At 40.9% G+C, this 25680-nt stretch overlaps 2 protein-coding genes across 2 annotated transcripts in view; both read right to left on the bottom strand.

Annotated features, from left to right (window-relative positions):
- Nucleotides 1–5750: 5750 nt before the first annotated feature.
- On the bottom strand, nucleotides 5751–21597 carry LOC126209832 (uncharacterized). Its single transcript, XM_049938963.1, has 4 exons — nucleotides 20703–21597; nucleotides 19670–19839; nucleotides 7198–7483; nucleotides 5751–5830 (listed from the first exon to the last, which is right to left on the bottom strand). Exons 1-4 carry the CDS (start codon nucleotides 20794–20796, stop codon nucleotides 5751–5753), a joined length of 630 nt encoding a protein of 209 aa, XP_049794920.1. The 5' UTR covers nucleotides 20797–21597.
- The window catches only part of LOC126209831 (uncharacterized), a 66120-nt gene continuing 61393 nt past the window's right edge, over nucleotides 20954–25680 (bottom strand). Inside the window, exon 5 of the mRNA XM_049938962.1 lies at nucleotides 20954–22258. Coding sequence (XP_049794919.1) covers nucleotides 20954–22258 — 1305 coding nt within the window. The remainder of the gene's footprint in view (nucleotides 22259–25680) is intronic.

Below are 25680 nucleotides of genomic sequence, written 5' to 3'. Positions count from 1 at the left end.
TCAAACAATAAACACCAGGTATTACAGCAAGCATATTATTAAAGATCCTAATACCACAACAGATAAATGCAGACTTTGTAAACAACAAATAGAAACAGTAGATCACATCACAAGCGGATGTACAATACTAGCAAATACAGAATACCCCAGAAGACATGACAATGTCGCAAAAATAATACATCAACAGCTTGCCTTACAACATAAACTTATAAAACAACACGTTCCTACATACAAGTATGCACCACAAAATGTACTGGAGAATGATGAATACAAATTATACTGGAACAGAACCATTATAACAGATAAAACAACGCCACATAACAAACCTGACATCATACTCACCAATAAAAAGAAGAAATTAACACAATTAATCGAAATATCCATACCCAATACAACAAATATACAAAAGAAAACAGGAGAAAAAATTGAAAAATACATCCAACTGGCTGAGGAAGTCAAAGACATCTGGCATCAGGATAAAGTTGACATCATACCAATTATACTATCAACTACAGGAGTCATACCACACAATATCCACCAATACATCAATGCAATACAGCTACATCCAAACATATATATACAATTACAGAAATCCGTAATTATTGATACATGTTCAATTACCCGAAAGTTCCTAAATGCAATATAACATGTACCGTACAGCAAAAAGGAAGTGACGCTTGATAAAGGTCCGCGTCACTCCATTCTTAACCAGACTTCTAAAAAGTCTGAGAAAGTAAAGAAATAATAATAATAATAATAACAATAAAGATCGATATAAATTGGGGGAGACAATGACTGGTATAATGTGGATGCCAACTACTGGAAAATTGTGACAATAACTGGTAAAATTTTACATATTTTTAATTAATTTATTTCATATGGAAAAAACCATAAAACTTTTGTAGTTGTCGTATAATGCTACTTTAGATTCTAGAATGATGTGTGTTAGAATTATACTTCAAGCAAGGTAAGTGTTGAGGATATATACCGTATTTACTCGAATCTAAGCCGCACCTCAAAAATGAGACTCGAAATAAAGGGGGGGGGGGGGGGGGGGGGAATTCCCGAATCTAAGCCGCACCTGAAATTTGAGACTCTAAATTCAAGGGGAGAGAAAAGGTTTAGGCCGCACCTCCAAATCGAAACAAAGTTGGTCCATTGTAATATGAGACACAATTTAGGTCGAATGAATGACTATACACCTACAGTAATTTCGTTCGAGTCTTAAGCTTAGCAGTTAAGCTTTACCAAGTAGCCCTTGCTATGCGTCAGGCGCTCCGTCCGTATTTATACGGGTACCCTTCCTTTTTCACATGCTTCGTCTGGTTTGAATCGATTGCTTATTTTGCTTTGATCGCATAAGTGCCGTTTTCTTTGTTATAGGTGTTTACGTTACTCTAAGCTGAAAATGCATTACTGTACTGTGTCATGCATTGTTTGTCGCATTCTGATAGTGTGTGTTTACAGCCTGTCGCCGCTCGCGGCATGGCTTACTTTTGTGCGCGCTACCGTCACTCACAATCAAAAAAAAAGAATCATTTCATCAGCGAAACAATGGCAAGAGACTGCTATTTGTTGTTACTTACACTGCTGCTTTCTTTGATAATGATCAACAAGAACCAAATAGTAGACTGCGTATGATAGAACATGTTCTGAACGAGAGTTAGGCGAAAATTTTTCTCCGTTTGAAAATCTTTGCGGCCGCTTCTTTAGTACAAATTCTGCACATAAATTAGTTATCTTAGATTTAAAAATCTAGTCGGTTGCCGTGCTTCATTTCTGACTGTATCACTATTAGGCATAAGAATAATAAGAATATAAACATGACACGATACGTATATTCTTCCTCGTTTGCTGTTGTCTCACTCTAGTTTCGTAGTTTATTAGGCAGACAGGATTTAAATGAGATAGCAGCAAACGCGAAAGAATACATGGCAAAATGTTTATATTAGTATTATTCTTATGGTGAAGAGAATACTGTATGTGATTCACATTTCATCAGGTTCCTATTAGCAACTATCTCTTCTCACAGGTAGGAAAAAATTCAGAATGTAGAGTTGGCCATATTGACAAACATCCCAAACAGTCTTGCCAGTCGGATTTTCGTAGTACATTGAAATTCTGCTATATTCGAAGATGAACAATGCGGAATTTGTATTTACTTTGTTCGATAATGTATGAAAATGTATTGGTTGAAACTCGGGGTGGAGAAAAAAAAAAAAAGAGCTCGTCTTCTACCTTTTTTTTTTTAAATTTATTTACTGACGCAGAGGTTTTGGCGCCAGTATTTATCTATGTGCCTATGAAGCATGCCTGTGTAGCGCTACATATATTCGACGGCAGAAGTTAGTTGTGGCGGCACCTACCAACATTTTTCAGAACTTCCGCTTGCTTTCCACTCGATTCTAAGCTGCAGGCGGTTTTTTGGATTACAAAAACCGGAAAAAGTGCGGCTTAGATTCGAGTAAATATGGTAATTTATCCTGCAAACATCATCTTAAAGTGCCAATAAATGTGTGGTTTACCCTAGTTTCTCTAACATATGACTGTTTTCAATTTAACGAGGTGGTGCCACATGACAAATTCACCAAGGACACGCAGAGCTAGAAAGCAGGTAGTTAATGAGGAATCTGATAAAAAAGGTGGTTTAAAAGCTGGTGACCAGTTATTGTCAGATGAGTGCGACAAACCAGTGGGTAAGCGTCACCAGAGAAAATTAGTGAATGCAGATAGTGTGGAATGCAGCCCCTCAACTATTTCTGTCCAGTCCAGAACCCGAAAGGGAAGAAAATTTTCTTCCCTCCGATACTTACAGTTGGAATAAATTCTATGGTGCTTTGAAAAAGGTCCTGTTTTGCTTAATATTTCCCATTTTTTTTTGTTTTTCAGGCTTCTGTGAAATGAATAAATTCCACTGGGCATGTTGATTCACCGGAGACAATAATAATCCATGGCAAACAAAGTATGGCTTTGAAAAGATCAATTCAAAAAATGAAGGAAGAAAGTGAATCTCAGAAAATTACAGCCACAGCTCCCAAGTTCGAAGACACAAAAGATGTTGAAACTTCAGTTTCAGCCAAAGAGTCATCTCGTGAAATGAACACTAGGAAAAGTGTCAGCCTCTCACCAGCACCACAAGTGGTGGCATTTGCAGCTTCAAGACGAATAAGTACACGTAAATCTATGAAAATTCCTAATATCACAGAAGAGAATTGTGGCATGCTTTCGCCAAACAAGTCGAATTTGTTGGAGACACTGCCTAACCGAAAGACTAGTATATGTTTAAAAAAGGAGTTTGTGATTACTAAGCCCATACTGGCACAGAAATCCAAGAGTTGTTTCCCGTTCCTGTTGGCCTCCATATCCTCTCCAAATTTACCCATAACCTTTTCATACCCTTCTGTTCGATTTCCAATCCTGGCGTTAAAATCACCCATGAGCAGAACACTGTCCTTGTCCTTTACTCTAACAACTACATCACTGAGTGCCTCATAAAAACTATCCATCTTATCTTGCTCTGTCCCTTCACAATGCGAATATACTGACACAATCCTAATTTTCTTGCTAGACACTGTCAAATCTATCCACATCAGTCGTTCGTTTACATACCTTATTGCAACTACGCTGGATTCCATTTCTTTCCTGATGTAAAGCCCTACACCCCATTGTGCTATTCCTGCTTTGACTCCTGACAGGTAGACCTTGTATTCTCCCACTTCCTCTTCTTTCTCACCCCTTACCCGAATGTCACTAACAGCTAAAACGTCCAGCCCCATCTTACTTGCAGCCTCTGCCAGCTCTACCTTCTTCCCAGAGTAGCCCCCATTGATATTAATAGCTCCCCATCTCATTACCATTTGTTTGCCAAGTCGTATCTTAGGAGTCCTGGTTTGTCAGTTAGAGGTGGGACTCCGTCACCTCCAAAGGTCCGAGGCATTTTGCTCTGATTATTGCCAGCATCATGTTTAAAGTACCAGGGAAGCAGGTTGCTAGCCTTACTTGCCCTGAGTCCCATTGGGTTTTACCCCTAACGGCTGAGGGACTAACCGGTGGATTTGGTAGTCTTTGCCGTATGAGCACAAAGGTGACCACGACTCAGAATATGTCCGAGATGCCCAGCCTTATTCCAAAGTAACTGGTATCCCGACTGTCGGGACCACTTACTTGGCCACTCATACGTTGCCCGTGGTTCATGAACTAGGACATGACTACAGGAACCCACACCATGAACCATGATGTAAGAGGTGTGAAAAAATTGCTTCAGTCTCCAAGGCGACAGAAATCTCCACAGAATGATCTCACTGATGTCAGAGGTGTGAAAAAATTGCTTCAGTCTCCAAGGCGACAGAAATCTCCACAGAATGATCTCACTGATGTGCGAGGTGTGAAAAAATTGCTTCAGTCTCCAAGGCGACAGAAATCTCCACAGAATGATCTCACTGATGTCAGAGGTGTGAAAAAATTGCTTCAGTCTCAGAGGCGACAGAAATCTCCACAGAATGATCTCACTGATGTCAGAGGTGTGAAAAAATTGCTTCAGTCTCCAAGGCGACAGAAATCTCCACAGAATGATCTCACTGATGTGAGAGGTGTGAAAAAATTGCTTCAGTCTCCTAGGCAACAGAAATCTCCACAGAATGATCTCACTGATGTGAGAGGTGTGAAAAAATTGCTTCAGTCTCCAAGGCGACAGAAATCTCCACAGAATGATCTCACTCGTGTGAGAGGTGTGAAAAGGCTACTTCAGTCTCCTAGGCAACAGAAATCTCCGCAAAATGATCTAACTGGTGTGGAAGGTGTGAAAAGATTACGTCAATCGCCAAGGCAACAGAAATCTCTGCAGAATGATCTCACTTATGCAGGAGATGTGAAAAGGTTAGTTGAACCTGAGTCCCATAAAAATACTAACCCACCTCGAACTCACAGGGGTAAAGTGCAAGTTACTGGTGGAGATACTATGCTCTCAGATGAAAAGCAGCAGAAATCTGAAACAACAAATAACTTGGAGCAGAGAGACTTAATTATTATGTCTAGTGCTGGGCACACATCACCTAATGTTACGAATTTACCTCAGACACGCAGGACTAGAAAACAATCTGTCGCTAAGGAAATGATTACTAATAATCTTCAGGCTTCAACTGAGAGTACATCATCACCTAGGACCCTCAGGGGAAAGAAGGTTACTGTTACAGTTTCAAAGTCAAGTGAAGAGGTGAAATCTCAATCTGTTGTGGAAACTGACATTTCCGTAGAAGTATGTGAACAAAAAGACTTGTTTGTTCATCCCACCAAGCTTGCTTCATTAGACGCTGCCTCTTCACCTAGAACTCGCAGGGGCAGAAAACAAATCGTTAATAATAAAAAAGTTGAGGTGGAATTAGAGCAATTTCGTTATGTGTTGCAGAAACATGAAGAGGATGTTTTAATTAAAACTAGTCAGCTTGTTTCAACTGTCGCTGTTTCTCCACTTAAAACTCGAAGGGGTAAAAAATATATTGAAAAAAGTAAAGAGCAGGATGATGATCTGAAGTCAGTTTCTCATAGCAGCAAACTTGAACCTGAAGTAGAAACCCACAAATTGACACAAAATCGACAAGAAATGCAGTCTGTTAATGACGGTGAAACTGCTTCACTAAAAATACGTGGTGGTAACAGAGGAGATGTTTCCAAGCAGCAGAGGAACAAAGCTGTAACTTCACTGAGTGGTAATAACAGTGCAGAATCAAGAGAGTGACACTGTCACCCAAGCCTCAACAGAAAAGAGTAATTTTTGCAGATGTATTACATGCATCTTCACCAAGTAACAGTCCTTCACCAAGGACACGCAGAGCTAGAAAGCAGGTAGTTAATGAGGAATCTGATAAAAAAGGTGGTTTAAAAGCTGGTGACCAGTTATTGTCAGATGAGTGTGACAAACCAGTGGGTAAGTGTCACCAGAGAAAATTAGTGAATGCAGATAGTGTGGAATGCAGCCCCTCAACTATTTCTGTCCAGTCCAGAACCCGAAAGGGAAGAAAATTTCATACTGCTACTGTGAGTGAGGAGTTGAAATTACCTTTCAAAACTCCAAGCCCCCGTAATTATAAAACAGATGGCACATCAGCTATAGCAGAATCGGAACAAAGTAAAGTGACTGTATTCATCGATCCTAATGCTGTCAACCCACTGAAACCAAGGAGAGGTAGGAAAGCTGGAACCGTAACAGTTTCTTCCACTGCGGATATGAGAGAGAGAGAACAGAAATAAATAGGAATCTTGATAAAAACATTGCAACATCTGTTGCTCACACGTTAGACACAGGTCTTGCTGACAACAGCACATGTGAGGTACCTGTCGTGGCTTCCTCAAAGAGAACATTACGTGGAAAAAAAGAAAATGTTACTCAGGTTGCTGTAACCACTGTACCTTCATCAGATACAAGTGAAACTGAAGAGAGGAACAGTGTAAAAAGTACAAGAGCAGGTAGAAAACGTGCAGTTAATCTAGAGAATGGTTCTTCAGCTGTAAGTATACAAATAGGTTCTAGCAAAGATACAGTTATTATTGACAGTCCTCCACCTAAGAGGTCGCGGAGGGTCAGAATTCGTGGTGACATGGAAGAAGGGAAGCCATCTTCTCGTTCAGAGTTGATTGAGGTAAACAGTACACAGACAGAAACAGAATCCATGGTAATGCCATTTACTGCTGTCGATAACTATCTGCTACAAGATCTTTGAATATTTTTTTGTGCAGAAATGTTTACATTACGTTTAGCTGAATCACTGTTTATTTGTTTTTTTGAACTGGTGGTATTTAAGGGTGAAACAGTGTCAAAATCAAACATACTGCTTGCCTGTGACACAATGCTTGTATTTAATGCTTCTGGACTCTGGTTGGTTACTGACACACACTTTGAAGATTTTCCCATCGTAACCATCTTGAGAGTGCTTGGTGACTGTGAAGGTGTTCTACCTTTCTGCCTTTCTGAAACTCTGACAGGAGTACTTGATACAACAGAACTATTACGAACACATTCCAAATTATTTATTGCAGAAGAATTATTATCAATTTCCATTAGTTCTGTGCGTGTTTCTACTGAAGATGATTTTTTAAATATACTAGTCTTTCGGTTAGGCAGTGTCTCCAACAAATTCGACTTGTTTGGCGAAAGCATGCCACAATTCTCTTCTGTGATATTAGGAATTTTCATAGATTTACGTGTACTTATTCGTCTTGAAGCTGCAAATGCCACCACTTGTGGTGCTGGTGAGAGGCTGACACTTTTCCTAGTGTTCATTTCACGAGATGACTCTTTGGCTGAAACTGAAGTTTCAACATCTTTTGTGTCTTCGAACTTGGGAGCTGTGGCTGTAATTTTCTGAGATTCACTTTCTTCCTTCATTTTTTGAATTGATCTTTTCAAAGCCATACTTTGTTTGCCATGGATTATTATTGTCTCCGGTGAATCAACATGCCCAGTGGAATTTATTCCTTTCACAGAAGCCTGAAAAACAAAAAACAAAAAAAATGGGAAATATTAAGCAAAACAGGACCTTTTTCAAAGCACCATAGAATTTATTCCAACTGTAAGTATCGGAGGGAAGAAAATAAAATTCAGCTGCAAGAAACATGACAAATGAAAACAATTAACACACAAAAACTATAATGAATGCTATATACATTTTCAGGCAACAAATATCAACCAAAGTGAGCACAGAGCCTAGACTGGACAGAATAATAAACAATTCCGTTACAAACCGGAAATGAGAGCTATCAAAATCATTAGACAGCTCTAGCTCCAAATGGAGACAAGTGGATGGAAATTGGCAGTGTCCTTCATGAAGTATATAACTTTGCACTTGTCTTAGATTTACGGAAACCACCTATAAAAAAAATTAGAATGCCTAACAGGGATTTGGTTTCCACTCCTACCAAACAAATTCAATGCTCTATGATCTGGGAGAAAAATATTTGGTACTGACAGATTAATAATGTTGTTTCATTGCCTAGCGACTGCAGGAAACCAGCCAATGAGGGACTTCGTTTGAGCACATAGCACTAGTCACTTTGCCGCAATGTAAAATAGGAATGTATGTCTGCAATGTATCAGCAAGGAGCTGTAATCACCTGTCTAATGATGAACTGCAGTTAATTTCTAATTTATTGTTTATTCACTTCAGTTTCATCTTAAACCATGTCCAGTGTAACATGTGGTGCAAGCCCAACACACACAGAAATATAGAACAGAACGCATTCTACACAGCCAGGCTTATAAATTCATGTACTCCGTAAGAGACTACTTTGAAAAAGAAGAGACCTTTTTTCCTGTTACTTACATCAAAATGACTGCAACAGCTTTGAAAGAAATCAAAAACACTGTTGTAATGATAGAGAAAGAACAGCACAATATAGATTTTTATATGAGTGCCTTATTCCTCTGTCACTTTTGCCTGGTGTTTACAGTCTTGTTGTGCAAGTGATGGCTTTAGACAATTTCCAAATACACACAATTTGTCACCTTATATAGATCTATCGCCAAGATCAGACAATGGAAAGTCCAGGATGTTATAATGTTATTATAAGAGAAGGGACGGCCATACATTGTCTACATTGCTATTTTCATTGCATTTAGTGCTCAAAGACATAGGCTTCAGCTATTCAGTTTTTAATAGAAGTAAAATATTAATGCATAGCCACATGGTTTTGCATGTCAGTGCAGGTTCCTGTACAGAATCAGGTGTGTGACATTTGAAAGTATAGTGTGACTAACTAGATTAATGCCAGCCATTCATTACATACAGACCCTGTAGTGATGAAAGGCCTGAGAGGCGACAGCAGTGTCTATTCAAAAAAGGGCGGGAAAGATACTGTTTTACATGCAGATACATCCAATTTTTGTGCAAAACTGCTTGTTAACATTTCATTCAAAAAGGACAGGTGACTATCGTGAAGATATGAACAGTGTAGTTTTACAGACTATGTGGTTCAAAACTTAGCTTGTGACAAATCTGATAACATCAGTGATTGTCATGGACAATGCCCAATATCATTCCACTGTTCTCATTACAAAACCAACTTTAGCAACAAGATGATATTATTCCGTGGTTGAAAACATGAGACGAGGATCTCAGAAGATTTGAATAGGGCTCAATTTTGAGGCACAAAAGGAACTAGGATTATTCAAAATAAATGTATTGCCACAAATATAAAAAATTTCCGCTTTTTTAAAGGCTTCGTACATGATCAAACATTCTGTCAAACTTAAGTATGTTTCCGAAATGTTTGACTGCACACAGTGCTGTTTGATGTGTTTGTCAAGCATAGATCATGTTTGATGTGTTTATGAGAAATTCTGATTGATGGAGACTTTGACCAGATGGCAGATGATGTTTGTGTTGATGGTATGGCACGTACATTTGGTGAAAAATTGTTTTCTTACAAGTTCTCATTGTACTGTGAGTTCCCGTAACTATGGAAACTACAATCAAGGATAAAAATTACACCCTCATTAAACACTGGATGAATGTAGTCTGGGTAATTTGCACATCATTTTAAGCAGAAGCTGGTTTTTCATATACTGGTCATTCTGTGTCAATTCAACCAATTTGAGAAAATGTTCCAGCTGATAGTCTCAGATTTGGCTGAAATTTAGCACACCAATGCTACCAAGTGTGGAACACTCATGTACAAAATTTTAAATTCCCCTGCCAATCCAGAATTATGGCTTGTGAAAGAAGGTGGCGTGAGCCAGAAATTGCAACCCAAATCCGGCAATCTATCTTCAGACCTAACTTCAGGTCTTAATAACTTTGGAACTATTCTGCACAGTCCAGTGAAATTTTTACAACCCAGTAACATCCATTTAGAGAACACACAAACTGAATCAGAACGCCAACAAAATATTTCTGAGGGAAAATAAAAAATTCCAAAATGTGATTAAAAATGTAATATGTTAAAAGGTACATATTGTAGGTGCCCTCTATGCCAAATATAATTCACTCAAAAAGGGTAAACATTTTTTTGTGGTAAGCTTAATGTGGTCTGAATACACACAGATCTCATCATGCCCATATCAATCACAAAAACTGAGTTACATGCACACGAAAATACAAAAATTTGAAAAACGTGGATTTTCTAAGTGTGGTACCACAAAAGGGACAAGTGATATCCAAGCCAAATTTCAAACACTGCATAAGTAGACCATAATGATATATAAATTTCAGAATGTTATTGCAAAGCCTTTGTGTACAATAAAAGTTGACAGATGTATTTGGTTACGTTTCTTTTAACAGGATTTAGCAAGTAATAGTGATGATGCAGACTGCTTGTTTCAGATAAAGCTGCAGCAATTGTTGGGAACCATTAGGTAACAAAGTTAAACAATGGTAGTTTTCAGGGACAGAATGAGTCATTGTTAGACAGGATCAACAAAGGAAACAAGCAACAATTACAGGTTACTCAGTTCAGACTGTTATAACTTGTATATCTTACTTGGTATTACTTTTTATAGGCAATATTTTCAAGCAATTTTTTTGAAATTTGGAATGTAGCAATAATTTTCACGAGAGTTGTCGCAACTCAAATTCTCTATCTTACAACTGTCTTATTTCTGGTATTGAAATGGATGTTCTCTACAAATTTTCCACCAGAAATTTAAATACGGAATTTCACTGTTAATGCTGTTTTGGTAAATTTGGAACAAATGTTACAAAGATAATATTAAAATCTTCTCAACTCACTTCAAATGATATAATAATACAATAAATAGTTGAGCTATTGCCTGAATGCCAGTTAATGTGCCTTGAGCTATTTCAGAATCAAAAGTACAAGCTAAATGATTATTCCTAGTAAACTATAGCCGATGGGCAGACCTAAAAACAGATTTGAACTGAGGCCTCGAATTACAGTCAAGATCACACTGCATTTCCCAGAAATACAATATCTATGTTTAGTTGGCTGTCCAGCATTATCTGAAGTCAATAAAGGCTGTTATCTCTAGCAAGCCCTCAATCCAAATCTCCAGTTCATTTGGATCATATTTATATTTATTTTTCTTTCATTTAGGTACAGTACTTTATACTCCAGATGTAAGAGCATCAAAATATATTTTACGAGAATTGTTAAATTTGAACTCCGCCAACTGCCAGACACTGACCCTGACAAGGTTTCGATTAACATGTTTACATGGACCAGTACAGTGCTGTATTGCCAGTGTTTGCCTCAAATGTGAAGTGACAAAATAGAAAGAAGGTGGTATGTCTATGTGCAAAAAGTCAGAAGCACTGCAAGCATGCATAAAGCAAAATTGTTGAAAAATGCCGCTAATGAATTTGGTGTTTAGGAGATAAGATTACCCTCTTTTTCTAAGAGGCTCCTTGTGTTAATATTACTTATAACATTCTTATTCTGACCAAGCAAAGTTACCAATAGTTTTTCTGATCTAAAGTATATCTAATCTACATTTATGACCTATATTACCTGCTTACATTCTGAGAATACAAGAAGAAATAAACAATAGAATTGTTTAAATTAATTTTTATCTTCATTTCCCATGTGATATCGCTGTTTTTATAATTATCTAGCATAACAGTTTCACCTGATTAGAGAGGTGAGAAAAGAAGATTTTAATGTGACGATATTCCTTCTCTTGCTTCCAAACGTGTCATCCATTCGCTGCTGTCACTGGCTGCATATAACCAGCAGGTGACTCACCACCTTTCGTTTCTATCATATTCACAACGAGTGTTGCAACACTGTTACACAAAAATGTTGAAGTACACGACTGGCCCGTATCCAGACAATACATTCTCTCACAAACACATAATACAGTTTAGTATTTGACCAATTTTTATGTCAATTCAAGTTTACAAGTGGTATATCTTCATAAGAAGTCAAGGTAGGCAGTACAAATTCCCACTGTTGGCAGTACACCTAACTCTCTGCTGCTCACTCCTCCCACTCCCACCTTTGTCCCAGTTCTCAGCGAAGCTGATGTCACTGTTTCACCCGCAATCTTTCCGAATTCTTCAAAATAAATCTGCACGTTCACTTACTTCCCAAAGCTTCATTTGTTTCTGAAAGAGAATCCTTGTAGTAACTTCTTAACCTCTTAATTTGACAATTTTTTCAAAATTATTTCCAAAGAATAATATTTTTTAATTAATGAGAAACCATCTTTTAATCATTTGCATTACATATCGGCATATGAAGACAGTTTTTTAAAGCTCAAAATAATGAGTTAAATTTTCTTAGAATCAACGATGGTAAAAACCCAAGTCTCTCTCGTGCACTGGACTAAGCTTGAAGTCACTTTTCAGTTTGTGTGTAGCTGTGAAATCTAACCATGCGTTTCAGAACAGTTCCCTGTGAACATAAATCTTGGAGAAGGTGGCCCAGCGCAGCACAGTGGATATATTTATTTCTTACTACTGGCGAGACGCTTGTTGCTCCACCGACAAACTGTTGTCATTTTCAGTTCACAATGAAATATATTCTTCATTCCCTGAACTGCTAAATTCAACGTCTAACTCAGAATCACTATAGTAACCCTTTTTTGAAAGCATTGCTAAACAATATAGGTGAGAGTCAAAGCTCATGTTTTGTCATTAGTATCCAAAGCTGCTCAAAGTATAAACAATATCTAGTGGCAACCACCTCAACGAAAACACTACAACCACATTCCATTAGAACTACTGACAGCCTTGGGAGAGCCAAGCCTAACAAAACTCTACCATCTAGTGAGCAAGATTTATCAGACAGGCGAAATACCCTCAGACTTCAAGAAGAATATAATAATTCCAATGCCAAAGAAAGCAAGTGTTGACAGATGTGAAAATTACCAAAGTATCAGTTTGATAAGTCACGGCTGCAAAATACTGACACCAATTCTTTACAGATGAATGGAAAAACTGGTAGAGGCCTGTAATGGGTCTGGGAGATGTGTTATTTTCTACCAGATTTGTCGATACCGAATCTAATGAGGGAGGTTGTAAATGTTTTCTTATATTTTTGTCAGAATAGTTTTTGTGAATTGTAATTTGCATTATTTTATGCTAATTTGCTTATATGTTCTAGAGTGACAGCATATTGATTAATATTAGTAGATGTGACGAATAATATCGAAGAGACTGATTACAAGTGGAAGCTTGTGTGTTGTGTCAAATGTCTTTTCTTTGATGCTGAAGTCGTCTGATCGTAGTCAGTCGGCAGTGAACACTCAGTGTGTGACTGTGGAACAATGTACAGGTCCCTGTTGTGGATAGCGCCCTGCAGCTAACGTTCAGCAGCTACAATGCCAATGGAGCTATAGTACAGGCAGAAGTAGTCGGCATACAAGGAAGCTGAGACATGTTCCCACTGCCGCAGCAGGTCCATTAATTGCAATTAAAAACAGGCAGACACTTAAGACAGATGCCTGCAATACCGTGTTCTCCTGAAGTCCGAGGGGGGGGGGACTTGCACGCAGAAGGTACGATGAGACAGAAAATTTCTGTATGAAAATCGGCAGGGGGGCCCCGAAGACCCCAACCATGAAGCATAGAGAGGATGTGATGTCGCCTTGTTGTATCGTACACCTTCCACATGTCAAAAAAGATGACGAGCTGCCGACGGCAGGCAAAGGCCATACGGATGGCAGACTCCAGGCTCACCAGATTATCGGCGGCAGAGTGGCCCTTATGGAGCCACAGGGCAAGCGGCTAGGGCACTTTGGAATTCCCACTCACTGAACGGAACATCTTAGGACTCAGGGTGGCGCGTGTAAAATGAAACGTTCCAACCGCTCCTTAATGGATTACCCATGGGGTAATTCAAGAGGCGGAACTCTGAGCAAAATGTTCTAAGCGGTTGGCAATTGTGTCGGGGTCAGTACAAACTGCTCCATTCATTGAAAGCGCAGGGACACTGACGGGGGTTCGATAGCCATAGAGTTGCCTAATCTTGGACCAAACCTGCGATGGAGAGGTATGGAGGCCAATGGTGGAGATTTAGCATTCCCAACACTACTGCCTGTGTTGGCGAATGATGCGGCGGGCCCGCGCACGGAGCCGTTTAAAGGCAATGAGGTGTGCTAATTAAGGATGTCGCTTGTGACGCTGGAGCGCCCGCCAACGATCCCAGGCGACCACCAAGGCACAGTCCTCTGACGAGGGGACCCAGAAAAACAGGGAATGGCAGATTCTGCGGCAGTAACGATACTGGTGGTGACCGAGTGAACCACCACACAAAGGGCGTCATTAAAAAGAGGCTGAATAGTGGCAATGGAGGAGAACAAGTCCCAGTTAGCCCTGTTCATAGGCTATTTGCAAGGACGCCCAGAAGAGTGATGCTGTGGCAGTGACAGAAAGATTAGAAAGTGGTCACTACCACCCAAGTCGTCATGCACACTCCATTGGACAGACGGTAAGAGGCTAGGGCTGCAGATCGAAAGGTCGATGGTCGAGTACGTGCCATGCGCCACACTGAAATGTGTGAAGGCACCATCACTTAAAAGGGAAAGGTCAAGCTGTGCCAATACATGCTCAACGGTGCTGCCTCGGCCTGTTGCCATTGTTCCACCCCACAGAGGGTTATGGGCATTGAAGTCGCCCAGTAACAGAAAAGGTTGCGGCAATTGGGCTATCAGCGCAGCCAGGACATGCTGCAGGACATCACCATCCAGTGGAAGATACAAACTGCACACAGTAACAGCCTGTGGTGTCCACAGGCTGACAGTGACAGCCTCTAAAGGTGTTTGTAGAGGGACAGACTCGCTGTGAAGGGAGTGAATGATGTAGATGCAGATGCCACCATATACCCTTTATTAAGCTGCCCGGTTCCTATCATAACCCTGATAGCCATGGAGGGCGGGGGTTCGCATTGCCGGAAACAAAGTTTTTTGAAGAGCAATGCAAAGGGTGAAGGCTGAGAAGTTGTCGGAGCTCAGCAAGATGGTGGAAGAAACCGCTGCAGTTCCACTGGAGGATGACATTGTCCATGGCTGAAAAAGGCATGAAGGGACTGGGAGGCAGATTACACGGCTGGGTCACTTGCTGCCACCGACTGAGTACCCGCGCGAATGGCATCCATTGCGTCTGAGGACCCAGCAAGTTCGAGGTCCTAAGCGGACTCAAGAATCTCCACCTCATCCTCAGACGCAGAGCTTGTAGGTAGCGGTGGAGTAGGTGCCACCGCAGGTGTCATGGTCTTATGGGTCTTCAATTTCGCTTTCTCGCGCTGTTCCTTTGGTTGCCCTTGCTGGTAGGGCTTTTTTGAGTCAGTCTCCCGGACCAAAGAGGATCGTGAAGCTCGACGACCAGCGACCTGTGGCTTCTTCAGCCACTAGTGGGTGTGTGCTGTGCTGCTGGTAGGAACCTGGGAAGGGAGGGACCCAAGGTATCCCTTCCGAGCGAGAGAAGCCAAAGAAGACTGACGCTTCTCCTGCTTAGAAGTGGGGACCGGTGTCCCCGTTGGGTGAGGGGGTGCTGCTCCTGAGGTAGGTGGTGCAGGAGTGAGAGAGAGAAATGGCCCCCATCATCACAGAGGCAGGTGTGGTTCTCTGGCTCTGAGAGCTGACTATGTGGTGCAGCTATGGGAACTGTAGCAGGAGTGTCAATGACGGCATAAGATGACGTCATGCGTACTGGATGAAGTCTTTCAAATTTCCGCTTAGCCTCAGTGTAGGTCAGTCGATCCAGGGTCTTTTATTCCATTATTTTCCATTCCTTCTGTAGAATCTTACAGTCCAACGAGCAAGGGGGGGATAGTGCTCTCCGCAGTTGACACAGATGGGAGGTGGGGCACATGGAGTATTAGGATGGGATGGACAACCACAATCGCGAAATATGAGGCTGGAAGCAGTGGGAAGACATATTGCCAAACTTCCAACACTTGAAGCACCGCATCAGGGGAGGGATATATGGCTTGACATCACAACGGTAGACCATCACCTTGACCTTCTCAGGTAATGTGTCACCCTCAAAGGCCAAGATGAAGGCACTGGTAGTAACTTTATGAGCCCTCGGACCCGAGTGGACGCGCCGTACGAAATGGACACCTCATCGCTCTAACTTGGCACGCAGCTCGTCCTCGGACTGTAAAAGAAGATCTCTGTGGAAAATAATGCCCTGGACCATATTTAAGCTTTTATGGGGGGGGGGGGGGGTGATAGTAACAGAAACATCCCCCAGCTTCGTACAAGCGAGCAAGGCTCGTGACTGGGCAGAGGATGATGTTTTTATGAAGACTGACCCTGACCGCATTTTGGATAAGCCCTCCACCTCTCCAAGCTTGTCCTCTAAATGGCCGACAGAGAACTGATGCTTCACGGACACAAAGGATTCCCCATCAGCTTTGGTACAGATGAGGTACCGGGGTGAATACCTTTATGTGTCGTTCATAGCCTTTCGTTCCTCCCATGGTGTGGCCAGGGAGGGGAACGATTTGGAGTCATACACGTTATCTTTAAAGTGAGCCCTCTAATGGTTAGAGACTGCTGGTGGCTGGTCACCAGCAAGAGATGATTTGCCCCACTTCATTGCATGTCATCCACCCTGATGCCACCTACTCCGACCAAGGGCCCTCCCCACGGGCGCCACCCAGTCATAGCAAGGGCCACCTGGCAGGATGGCCATTGCCGGGAGTCCCGATGCCCCAGGGAGATGGGCATCTACTCCCTGGCATACGTGGGGAGTTAACGGCGCAGGCACCAGTAGAGTGATCCCTGTGTTGTCAGGGGGCTACAACCAACAAGGTACATGGCGGCCCCTCCACAACGGACTGGCTACTGTGCTGGATATTAGGTGCAATAAAGTCCACGGTCGTCACCTCCGCAAATAGCAACACTGCACAGTGCATAGTGGAAATTGCACCCAGGAGCGCATCTTCGCCCAAGAGATAGAGACGATAAAACTGGCTATAGGTCTCAATGCACGGTGGACAAAATGCACCATGTAAGGCGCCCTTCCCCAACTGGCTCACTCTGCCGAAGAATTTGGAAAGATGGAGGTCAAACCTGAGAGGCCGAAACATTTGAGACTCCTTTTAGTCGCCTTTTACGACAGGCAGGAACACTGCAGGCCTATTCTTACCCCCCTGATCCCTGAGGGACCGCAGTTTCCTGTACATATTGACTGCAGAGGGCTGAATCTATCTGCACCCAAAACAGTTGGACGGATAGGAAATTCTGGGTAAAAATGGATAAGCGGAGTTGGAAGCCACACTTGTACAGAGCAGATGAATGTGTGAGTGTCAAGTGGTATCGTATGCCTTCTAAATAAATAAATAAATAACCACAGCAATTTGGTGTTGGTGATGCTCGAAAGTTTGCACACTGCTGATTCCGGGATGCCCTAAACCAATTTTGAAATTGTGACAAATGCCCTCTGGCTTCCCAGCACGAAACTCAGTTGTTGGCTGATTATTCCTCCAAATAATTTACACAGCCCATTTGTCATAGGTTTCATTGTCAAATAGACTAAATTTAAGGGTCTCTTCCTGGTTTCAGTATAGGAATAACATTGTTCTTCCTCCATTGTACAATGTGTTAAGTTTAATAGTGAACTGAGTGTTCACTGTATGAATGCCTCTGTGCATACGGTAATTATTCTAATCTTATCTTTATGATCTCCATGCTAGCGATACACAGGGGTTGCAACAATTCCTAGAGTAATCGTTTAAACCCAGTTCTTTAACTTTGTTAATAGACTGTCTCAGGACAGATTACATCGTCAAGAGTCTTCCAGTTCAGTTCCTTCAGTCTTCTCTTGACACTATCCCACAGATTAAACAAACCTGTGACCATTTATGCTGCCTTTCTCTGGTTATGTTCAATATCCCCTGTCAGGCCTATCTGGAACAGGTCCCACACTTGAGCAATATTTGAGAACCAGTCACACAGGCGATTTGTAAGTTATCTCCTTTGTAAATTAATTGCTCCTCCTCGGTATTCTACCATTAAACCGAAGTCTACCACCTGCTCTCCCTATGACTGAACCTATGTGATCATTCCATTTCATATACCTACAAAGTGTTACAGTCAGGTATTTTATGTGTTAGCAATAAACTTGTTGGCAAACAAGGCAGTTTAAGGTCTGGGTAGATTTAAAATACAGGAGGTTGGTCTCAAGGGCTGCCCTCATGTGTTGTCCTTCCACACGTCCCACAAGTATCCTTATTAATGGAGTGGGAGGAAGAGTGTCTACCTCTGGGATCTAAAGTATCTTATTAGAGGAGGAAAATATGGCCCAACAACACTGCTATGAAATACATCATTAACTTTTGCAGGTAAAATATTTCCACTGAAGACTAGGACAAAAGCTCGTATCTCCCCCATTATCCTTAGTTCCTCTCTGAATGTGACCAAAGAAATGGATTCTACTCCAGTCTAGGTAATCAAGATTATTTGTTTTTAGTATCACATCCTGATGCAAGATGACATCTTTAATCCTATTGAGCTTGTTACGAGGAGAGATGGTAATTAGTACATTCCTGATTTTGTCACAGACCTGAAGTGCCTGTGATCAGTTAGCATTCAATGTTTTGATAAACAAAGATCCATTCCTCGACTTCTCTATTGTATTAACTTCTCTGAACCAATCCTCCATATTTCCAACGAAAACAGTTGCTGCACTGTTGCAAAAGGTTCTCCAACAGTTCTTCAGCATACAAAGAACTGGGGTGAACTATCCACCTCTGTATCTCCTTGCCTGACTCGTCTCATGGTGTGACCAACAATTGCAGCACCACATGGTTGTAAGCCTTTGCATTAAAGTCTTGCTTTCTATCAACTGACACAGCTGTGTTGGCATGGCCACTGATATGAGTGAGTTTGATGAATTTCACTGCCTATCACCTGCCCCAATGCCCCTTACTCCAATTAGATACTCCCCCTCCGTGTGCGCCACACCGCCACTGCAAAGGCAAAAGCAAGGCTAAGGCTACAAGGCATTGTAGTTGTTGCCCAGAGTCCCAGATTAGACAGGCACCTATTCCCTAGCATACATGGGGATGTTACAGCTCTGCCATCAGCTAACTGATGGAAAGGATCAAGGTGTGCAATGGGTAGATTAAGCATCACGCAAGATATCGTTCCTCAAATGGCCCATACTTCTGTAAAATCTATGAAAGTTAAAGATAAACCCTGAAAGGAGACAAGTAATTATGCCAAAAGATTGAAAGAAAGACTGTGAAATGAGTAAAAACTGATGGGTGTTCTAACAATGGTCCTGTCAAACATAAAAGCTTCACTAGGTAAGAAGACACCTAGGAATAACCTCAGGTCTACACTAGCCCCTGACACTGAAGGGGGTGTTATATGTGGCTCAGAAGTGCGGACAATAATACAAATTAGAAATGCCTTGGACACATGGAAACACAAAGTAGTGTGGAAGATATACGGAGCTGTACATGATAACAGTGCTTTGTGAATTGGGACTAATGCAGAACTGCATGAATGGGGTGCGTTATATATGCCATCACCCTGTTTATCGAAAAGTGCACTTCCCCAGAGAGTGAGTAGAGTAGGTACGACCTAGCTTTTGCAGCAGCTGCCCTACAACGGGCAAGCAATGTCATTCATGTTACTAACAAGGGGTTGGATGACAGGTTTGTTCAGCATATGCAACACCAATATTGTTTTGAAATCTATGATTTAACAATCAAAACTAATTCATGACAAACTATATATGCAGTCCATATTTTTTGCTCCACTCACCTTTCTTGGAGTATGAACCTTGGGTTTCTTGGGCACCTTTCTACGTCGACTTATTGGCACTGATGTCAGCTTGGCAACAATGTTCTTCTTCACTGGAGTTTTCTTCACAACTTCTGAAAAGAGCATTCGAGGCTTATGACACTGAAGCAAAGCTGCCATTTTCTTCTTATCTGCAACAAAAATGCATCATCAATGTACAAGTTCAATGTAGTTCCTAGAGTACATATACAACGTCATAATGGACTGCTGATTATTTAACGTAACACTCACTCAAAATTATCAAGCATCTGATGGAATGTACATTTAGACACAGTCTCAATGACAATGTCTATAGCTTATTTATCATTGGGTCTAATGTTAATGACAATCATTCCAGCTCTCCGACTTTCTTTCACTAATGCAAAGTAGTATAACTCATTTTATTCTTTGGTAATGCCACTTGTGCAGCTAAAATATTGGATGTCAAATCTCACCATATAGCGGAGATGCTGAGTTGAAGACTCAGCATCTCCGCTATAGTGTCAGTAGCAACTTTCCTTGACATAATTGTTGGATGTCAAATCTGTGAAACTTGCTAGTGCCCTGGAATTGCAATTTTGATCTGAGAGTCAAGAAAAATTTGATGAATATATAACCATATAACTATTACTAGAACATGTAAGCCATGAAAACTACACCTAATAACACTACTAGAAACTTCACATACTAGTTTGGATATCTGGTATTATGAACTGCCATTACCAGTGACAAGGAAACCTAAAATCTAATTTTTCTTCTTTCTTTATTTATTTATTTTTTAAATCATATTTCAAATTGATAGGCAAGCTTTCAAACTAAAATGAATTCTATTACAACTATTCACAATCAGTGTTTCTACCTAAATACTGAACTGAGGAGGTAATTTACAGCAATAGGTTGCCATCATACAAAATTCATAAGGTGCAACTGCACACACTCAAATCGGCATATTCAGTCCTTACTACTGTAAAAAGAATTTTTCAGAAAATTAATAAAAACAACATACTATACACACCTGGAGTTTTAGGTGATTTAGCTTTTAGCTTATTAGCAGCGATCTCCGAGAGGTCTACATCAGTCAATCTTCGCTTGGTTGCTTTTGCTGACATTGCCCGAAGAGATTTAAGCTTGCGAGGTGTTTTTGACTGATATGGGCGTGAAAGAAAGTTTACTTTTCTTAGTCACAATCACTGAAGCTCTTGCTGACCTAGTGTTTATTTTGTCAGTATTTGCTGAAGGAGTAGAGTTTCTACGGCTACGAGAAAATTATTCCTGACTTTCACGAATGTGCGCGAGCAGCAGTCCAGCTGATTTTCTTTTGGGTGTCTCAGCCACAGCAGATGTAGACGATTTCTGCAATTCTTTTAGCTGTGCCACATCTCCATTGGAGGGTATCTGATCTAACGAGAATAAATCTGGAGACTGTACTATGGTTGCTGAAGTATCTGCAGCAGGAACTTTTTGGCTATACCTTTGTGATCTTTTGCCCAATGATTGTACCTGTGAGAAATCTGGAGTCTCCCCTCCAATAAACTTCGCATCTGGTGTAGCATTTGCATATTTAACACTTGAGGAAACACCTAAGGTGTCCTTCCTATAGAACTTTCTTGGTGAAGAAACTGCAACTGTTTCCTCTGCAGTAGGAGCCTTTTTTAGAGATGGCGCACTGTGAGAGTGTCTTCCAATTTGCACTGATTTTCGCGAGCAAGGGGTGACACTGTAAGATATGCTTGACTTCTTTACACGTGATGTTTTTGACACTGGTGTTTCAACTGAATCGGAAACACTATCACGCATATCCGAGTTAAACGTGTGAGGTGTTTCACAAGCTATTGGTTCTGCACCACCAGATTTTCGCGGATTTGGTGTTACTTTCAGCAGCGATTTTTTAACTGAACCTTTAATACTAGTACGGCGGGAGACATTTACTGAGTGCGGAGTCTTGTTATCCAGTACTGAAGACTGATAAGAATCCTGGGCACCAATTTTAACCTGAAAACAACAACATATATTAGAAGTATCTGCAGCAGGAACTTTTTGCTGTTCATGACTTTTACAATGCAATGGTTGTACCTGTGAGACACCTGGAGTCTCCCCTCCAATAAACTTCCCACCTGGTGTAGCATTTGCAGATTTAACACTTGACGAAACTCCTAAGGGGTCCTTCCTGTAGGACCTTGGCGAAGTAACTGCAACTGTTTCCTCTGCATTAGGAGTCTTTTTTAGAGATGGCACACTGTGAGAGAGTCTTCCCATTTGCACTGATTTTCGCGAGCGAGGGGTGACACTGTAAGATATACTTGATCTCTTTACACGTGATGTTTTTGACACAGGTGTTTCCACCAAATCAGAAACACTGTCACTCATAACAGATGTAACAGTGTGAGGTGTTTCAAAAGAAATTGTTTGTACAGTAGAGGCACCACCAGATTTTCTTACATGTGGTGTTACTTTTAGCAGTGATTTTTTCACTGAACTTGTAACACTGGTACGGTGGGAGGCATTTACTAAGCGCGGAGTCTTGTCATCTGATACTGCAGACTGATCAGAATCCTGGGGACCAAATTTAACCTGAAAATAACAACAGATATAAGAACAATTGTAACAAATTTACAAACTGGATGACATCCTGACGGTTTCGAAACATATGAGTGATGTTCCTTATTCCCAACAGTAGTGGGCCTTAGCTGATGGCTTTAAGCACTATGGGACTTAACATCTGAGGTCATCAGTCCCCTAGACTTAGAAACTACTTAAACATATCTAACCTAAGGACATCACACACATCCATGCCCAAGGCAGGATTCGAACCTGCGACTGAAGCGCCTACAACAGCTCGGCCAGAATGGCATAAACACTGCAAACCCTGTCCATGCTTCGACCTGCATGCAGACCATTGCCATTTGTGAATCTGACTGTAGTAATTTTAGGAGACCCTCTTTCCACAAAATACTGGAAGCTGCAGCAGAAACACGAGCACTATGTACGTTCTCAAATCTCTTTAGTACTGTGTTGATGGCAATGTGATAGGGGATTTTACTACTGTGGCAGAGGTGCACGAGTAAAGATCGTTCACCATACTATAATTGAGCACTCAATTTAGTAATAGCTATGACAGACTTCAATAAAATACCAGAGTGCACAATACATTAACTGAACTAATTCGAAACCTAGCAATAACTGCATTTGATATAAAAAAAAAACCTATTCCTCCATTGCTGAATCACATCGTGCTGCACAAATAAGAGAAAAATTGTAAAGACATGACAACACTTCCCTGACCCAACATCAGACTGAAACCATTAATACTCATATCAGGCACAATGCAGTCCACAAAACTACTTTCCCCATTAAACAATATACAACTTAAACAATGGAATGTCACCATATTCTGTGAAGGATGGTCACTACTCACCATATAATGGAGATGCTGAGTTGCAGATAGCCACAACAAAAAGACTGTCAGAAAGCGAGGTTTTGGCCAATATGGCCTTCATTGGAAATAGACAAAACACACGCACAAAACCAGTCTCTGACCGCTGAGGCCAGGCTGTGAGTGGGCTAGTTATGAAGGCCTTGTTGGCTGAAAACTCACCCTCTGTCTTTTTCTTGTGCCTATCTGCGACTCAGCATCTCTGCAACATGGTGAATAGTAACTATACTTTTCATAAGATTGTTAAAATACAACTTAACAGTTACAACAATTAATACACATAAATAGTTCAAAAAATATCACAGAAGTACTCCGCCTTCTTTCCACCGTCTTAGCAGAATGCCGGGTGCGACTTGACAAGCTGTTCCCTACTGATCTACGTAGTACCCACGTCCTAAGAGACTGTGATGGTGGTGGTGGTGGTGGTGGTGGTGGTGGTGGTGGTGGTGGTGGTTAGTGTTTAACGTCCCGTCGACAATGAGGTCATTAGAGACGGAGCGCAAGCTCGGGTTAGGGAAGGATTGGGAAGGAAATCGGCCGTGCCCTTTCAAAGGAACCATCCCGGCATTTGCCTGAAACGATTTAGGGAAATCACGGAAAACCTAAATCAGGATGGCCGGAGACGGGATTGAACCGTCGTCCTCCCGAATGCGAGTCCAGTGTGCTAACCACTGCGCCACCTCGCTCGGTAGACTGTGATGTTTCCTATAAATTACGAAGCACATAGTTACTACTAAAAAACAAAAAAATATACTATCTCATTAACCTTAACAGTGAAAAGTAATTAACATAGAATCCATTTATTACAAAAACAACAACAAAGCATAAAGAAATGCTGCACGTGTAAAGAAGCATGGGCACAATAAATGGAACCACAATTTTTATACAGTAATACTTCATCAAGGCAGAATGCGTATAATTTGGAAATCTGCCCAAACTGTCAAAGTATACACCTTTACATGCCAATTGTTTTTGTATAAAGCAAAATGTGTCTAATGCGGCCATGGAATGCAAATATTGAGACTTAATTAATAATTTATTGTATAATGCGGAAAAGAGCTTATACTAATATACATTAGCTATTAACGACTATCAGGATGCTACTTTTAACACAAACTGTACAGCCCTAACAATGCCATTAAGTGGTGCAAAACAAAAGTTTGGTGCAGCACTGTGCTGTGGGTGTGGACATCAAACTGCAGTGCTCTGTGCAACAACAAAAAGCTTGGGTGCAGTGTCAATAAATCAAAGAAAAAGGTTTATGTCGGCATTTTTAGTCTTCCATTATTATTGACGCTATGGGCGAACACTAGAACATTGCTGCGCACCTACAAATACTCTGCTGCAATCTGTGCAGTGGAAAGGTGGGTGGTGTTCAGTTAAACAATAGTTTTGCCTGGCAAGGTCAAGTATTTCAAAGAAATACTTTCTTCTACTTTTGGTTGACTAGTAGGTGCTTTAAGTTAAAAAGCATGATTACAAACGACTGTGTGTTGCTAACACTTATCGAAAAGCCAAAGGTAATGAAGGTGAGTGACAAAGACAAACTCTGAGCACAAAATAAAGTTGCATTTTAAATGCGCTAAAACACAAATTTAGGATACTTTCAGAAACAAGGATGGGATACAGGATGAATGGATGAAAGGGAACGACCAAATGCAAAGTAAGGTGAAGAACATGGGAAATGAAGAAACTAATGAGAGATTGGGAATGGTTTGTGAAGAGCCCAGGTAGAAAGCTTACCTCTGTATGAGCCCATGTTGCAGATTTAGGCTCTAAAAGTCTCTGAAGAATTGAGTTTAAGGGATCCACAGGACGGCCAGACAGTTTCAAATCTAGGCACAACATTGTGTGGAATGAAGTGTGTGGGAAAGTTAAGGATGTGCATAAAACTGTAGCAACAGAATGGAAGACAATACTGTAGAACCTAATTGCATATTACGATCCAAAAGACATGTTCAATGCAAATGAAATGGAACTGTTTTTTAATATGCGTACTGCCTTCAAAATCTCTAGCAATTCTAAGTGAACAGTGTACTGGTGAAAAACTAGCCATAGAAAGAAACACTGTACTAGTGTGTGGCAACACAGAGGAAATGGAAAAGATACCGGTGATTAGAAAGGAGCCAAAAACTTCTTTTTTCTTAAGCATAGGCGCCAGTAAGCTTCCAGTCACATAAAAAAGCAATAAAAAAACTTGGATGGCGAGTGGTAATTCCCCTTTTCCCAGACAATGGAACCTGCCACCTGAAACTCAAGTTATTTAACGTGAAATTGGCTTGGTTCTCATCAAGTACAACAACCCATGGGGGATTATTTACTCATTCAAGTCATATTAAAGGCAATTACTGATTCAGTCTCTTAGTGTTGAAGAGCACAAAAGTGCTTTTGCTCTTGCACGGTCAGTTTCTGTCCAGGATGCAATAAATTGGATTAACTTTGCAGTAAGGGAAGTAAAGCCCCAAAACTTATCAAGTTTTTCAACAAAGTGGGGTTTGGAAATCAAGAACAAGATACTTCTGTGGTCATCTAAGCTCAAGAAAATACCGCAGCAACTTCT

The sequence above is a fragment of the Schistocerca nitens genome, chromosome 10 (genome assembly GCF_023898315.1).
Source record: "Schistocerca nitens isolate TAMUIC-IGC-003100 chromosome 10, iqSchNite1.1, whole genome shotgun sequence".
NCBI lineage: Eukaryota > Metazoa > Arthropoda > Insecta > Orthoptera > Acrididae > Schistocerca > Schistocerca nitens.
The sequence above is the reverse complement of the archived record's forward strand: the minus strand, read 5'-3'. Positions and strand labels throughout refer to the sequence as shown.

Excerpts from the sequence above, each read along its gene's own strand:
- LOC126209832 (XM_049938963.1), bottom strand. The coding sequence starts at position 20,796 with ATGTCAGCAAAAGCAACCAAGCGAAGATTGACTGATGTAGACCTCTCG. Across the intron at positions 7,484-19,669 it reads AGGTTCATACTCCAAGAAAG|GCTTCTGTGAAAGGAATAAA; the intron begins GTGAGTGGAGCA and ends TTTGTTTTTCAG. Across the intron at positions 5,831-7,197 it reads TTCAAGACGAATAAGTACAC|CTCTGCGTGTCCTTGGTGAA; the intron begins GTAAATCTATGA and ends CCTGCTTTCTAG.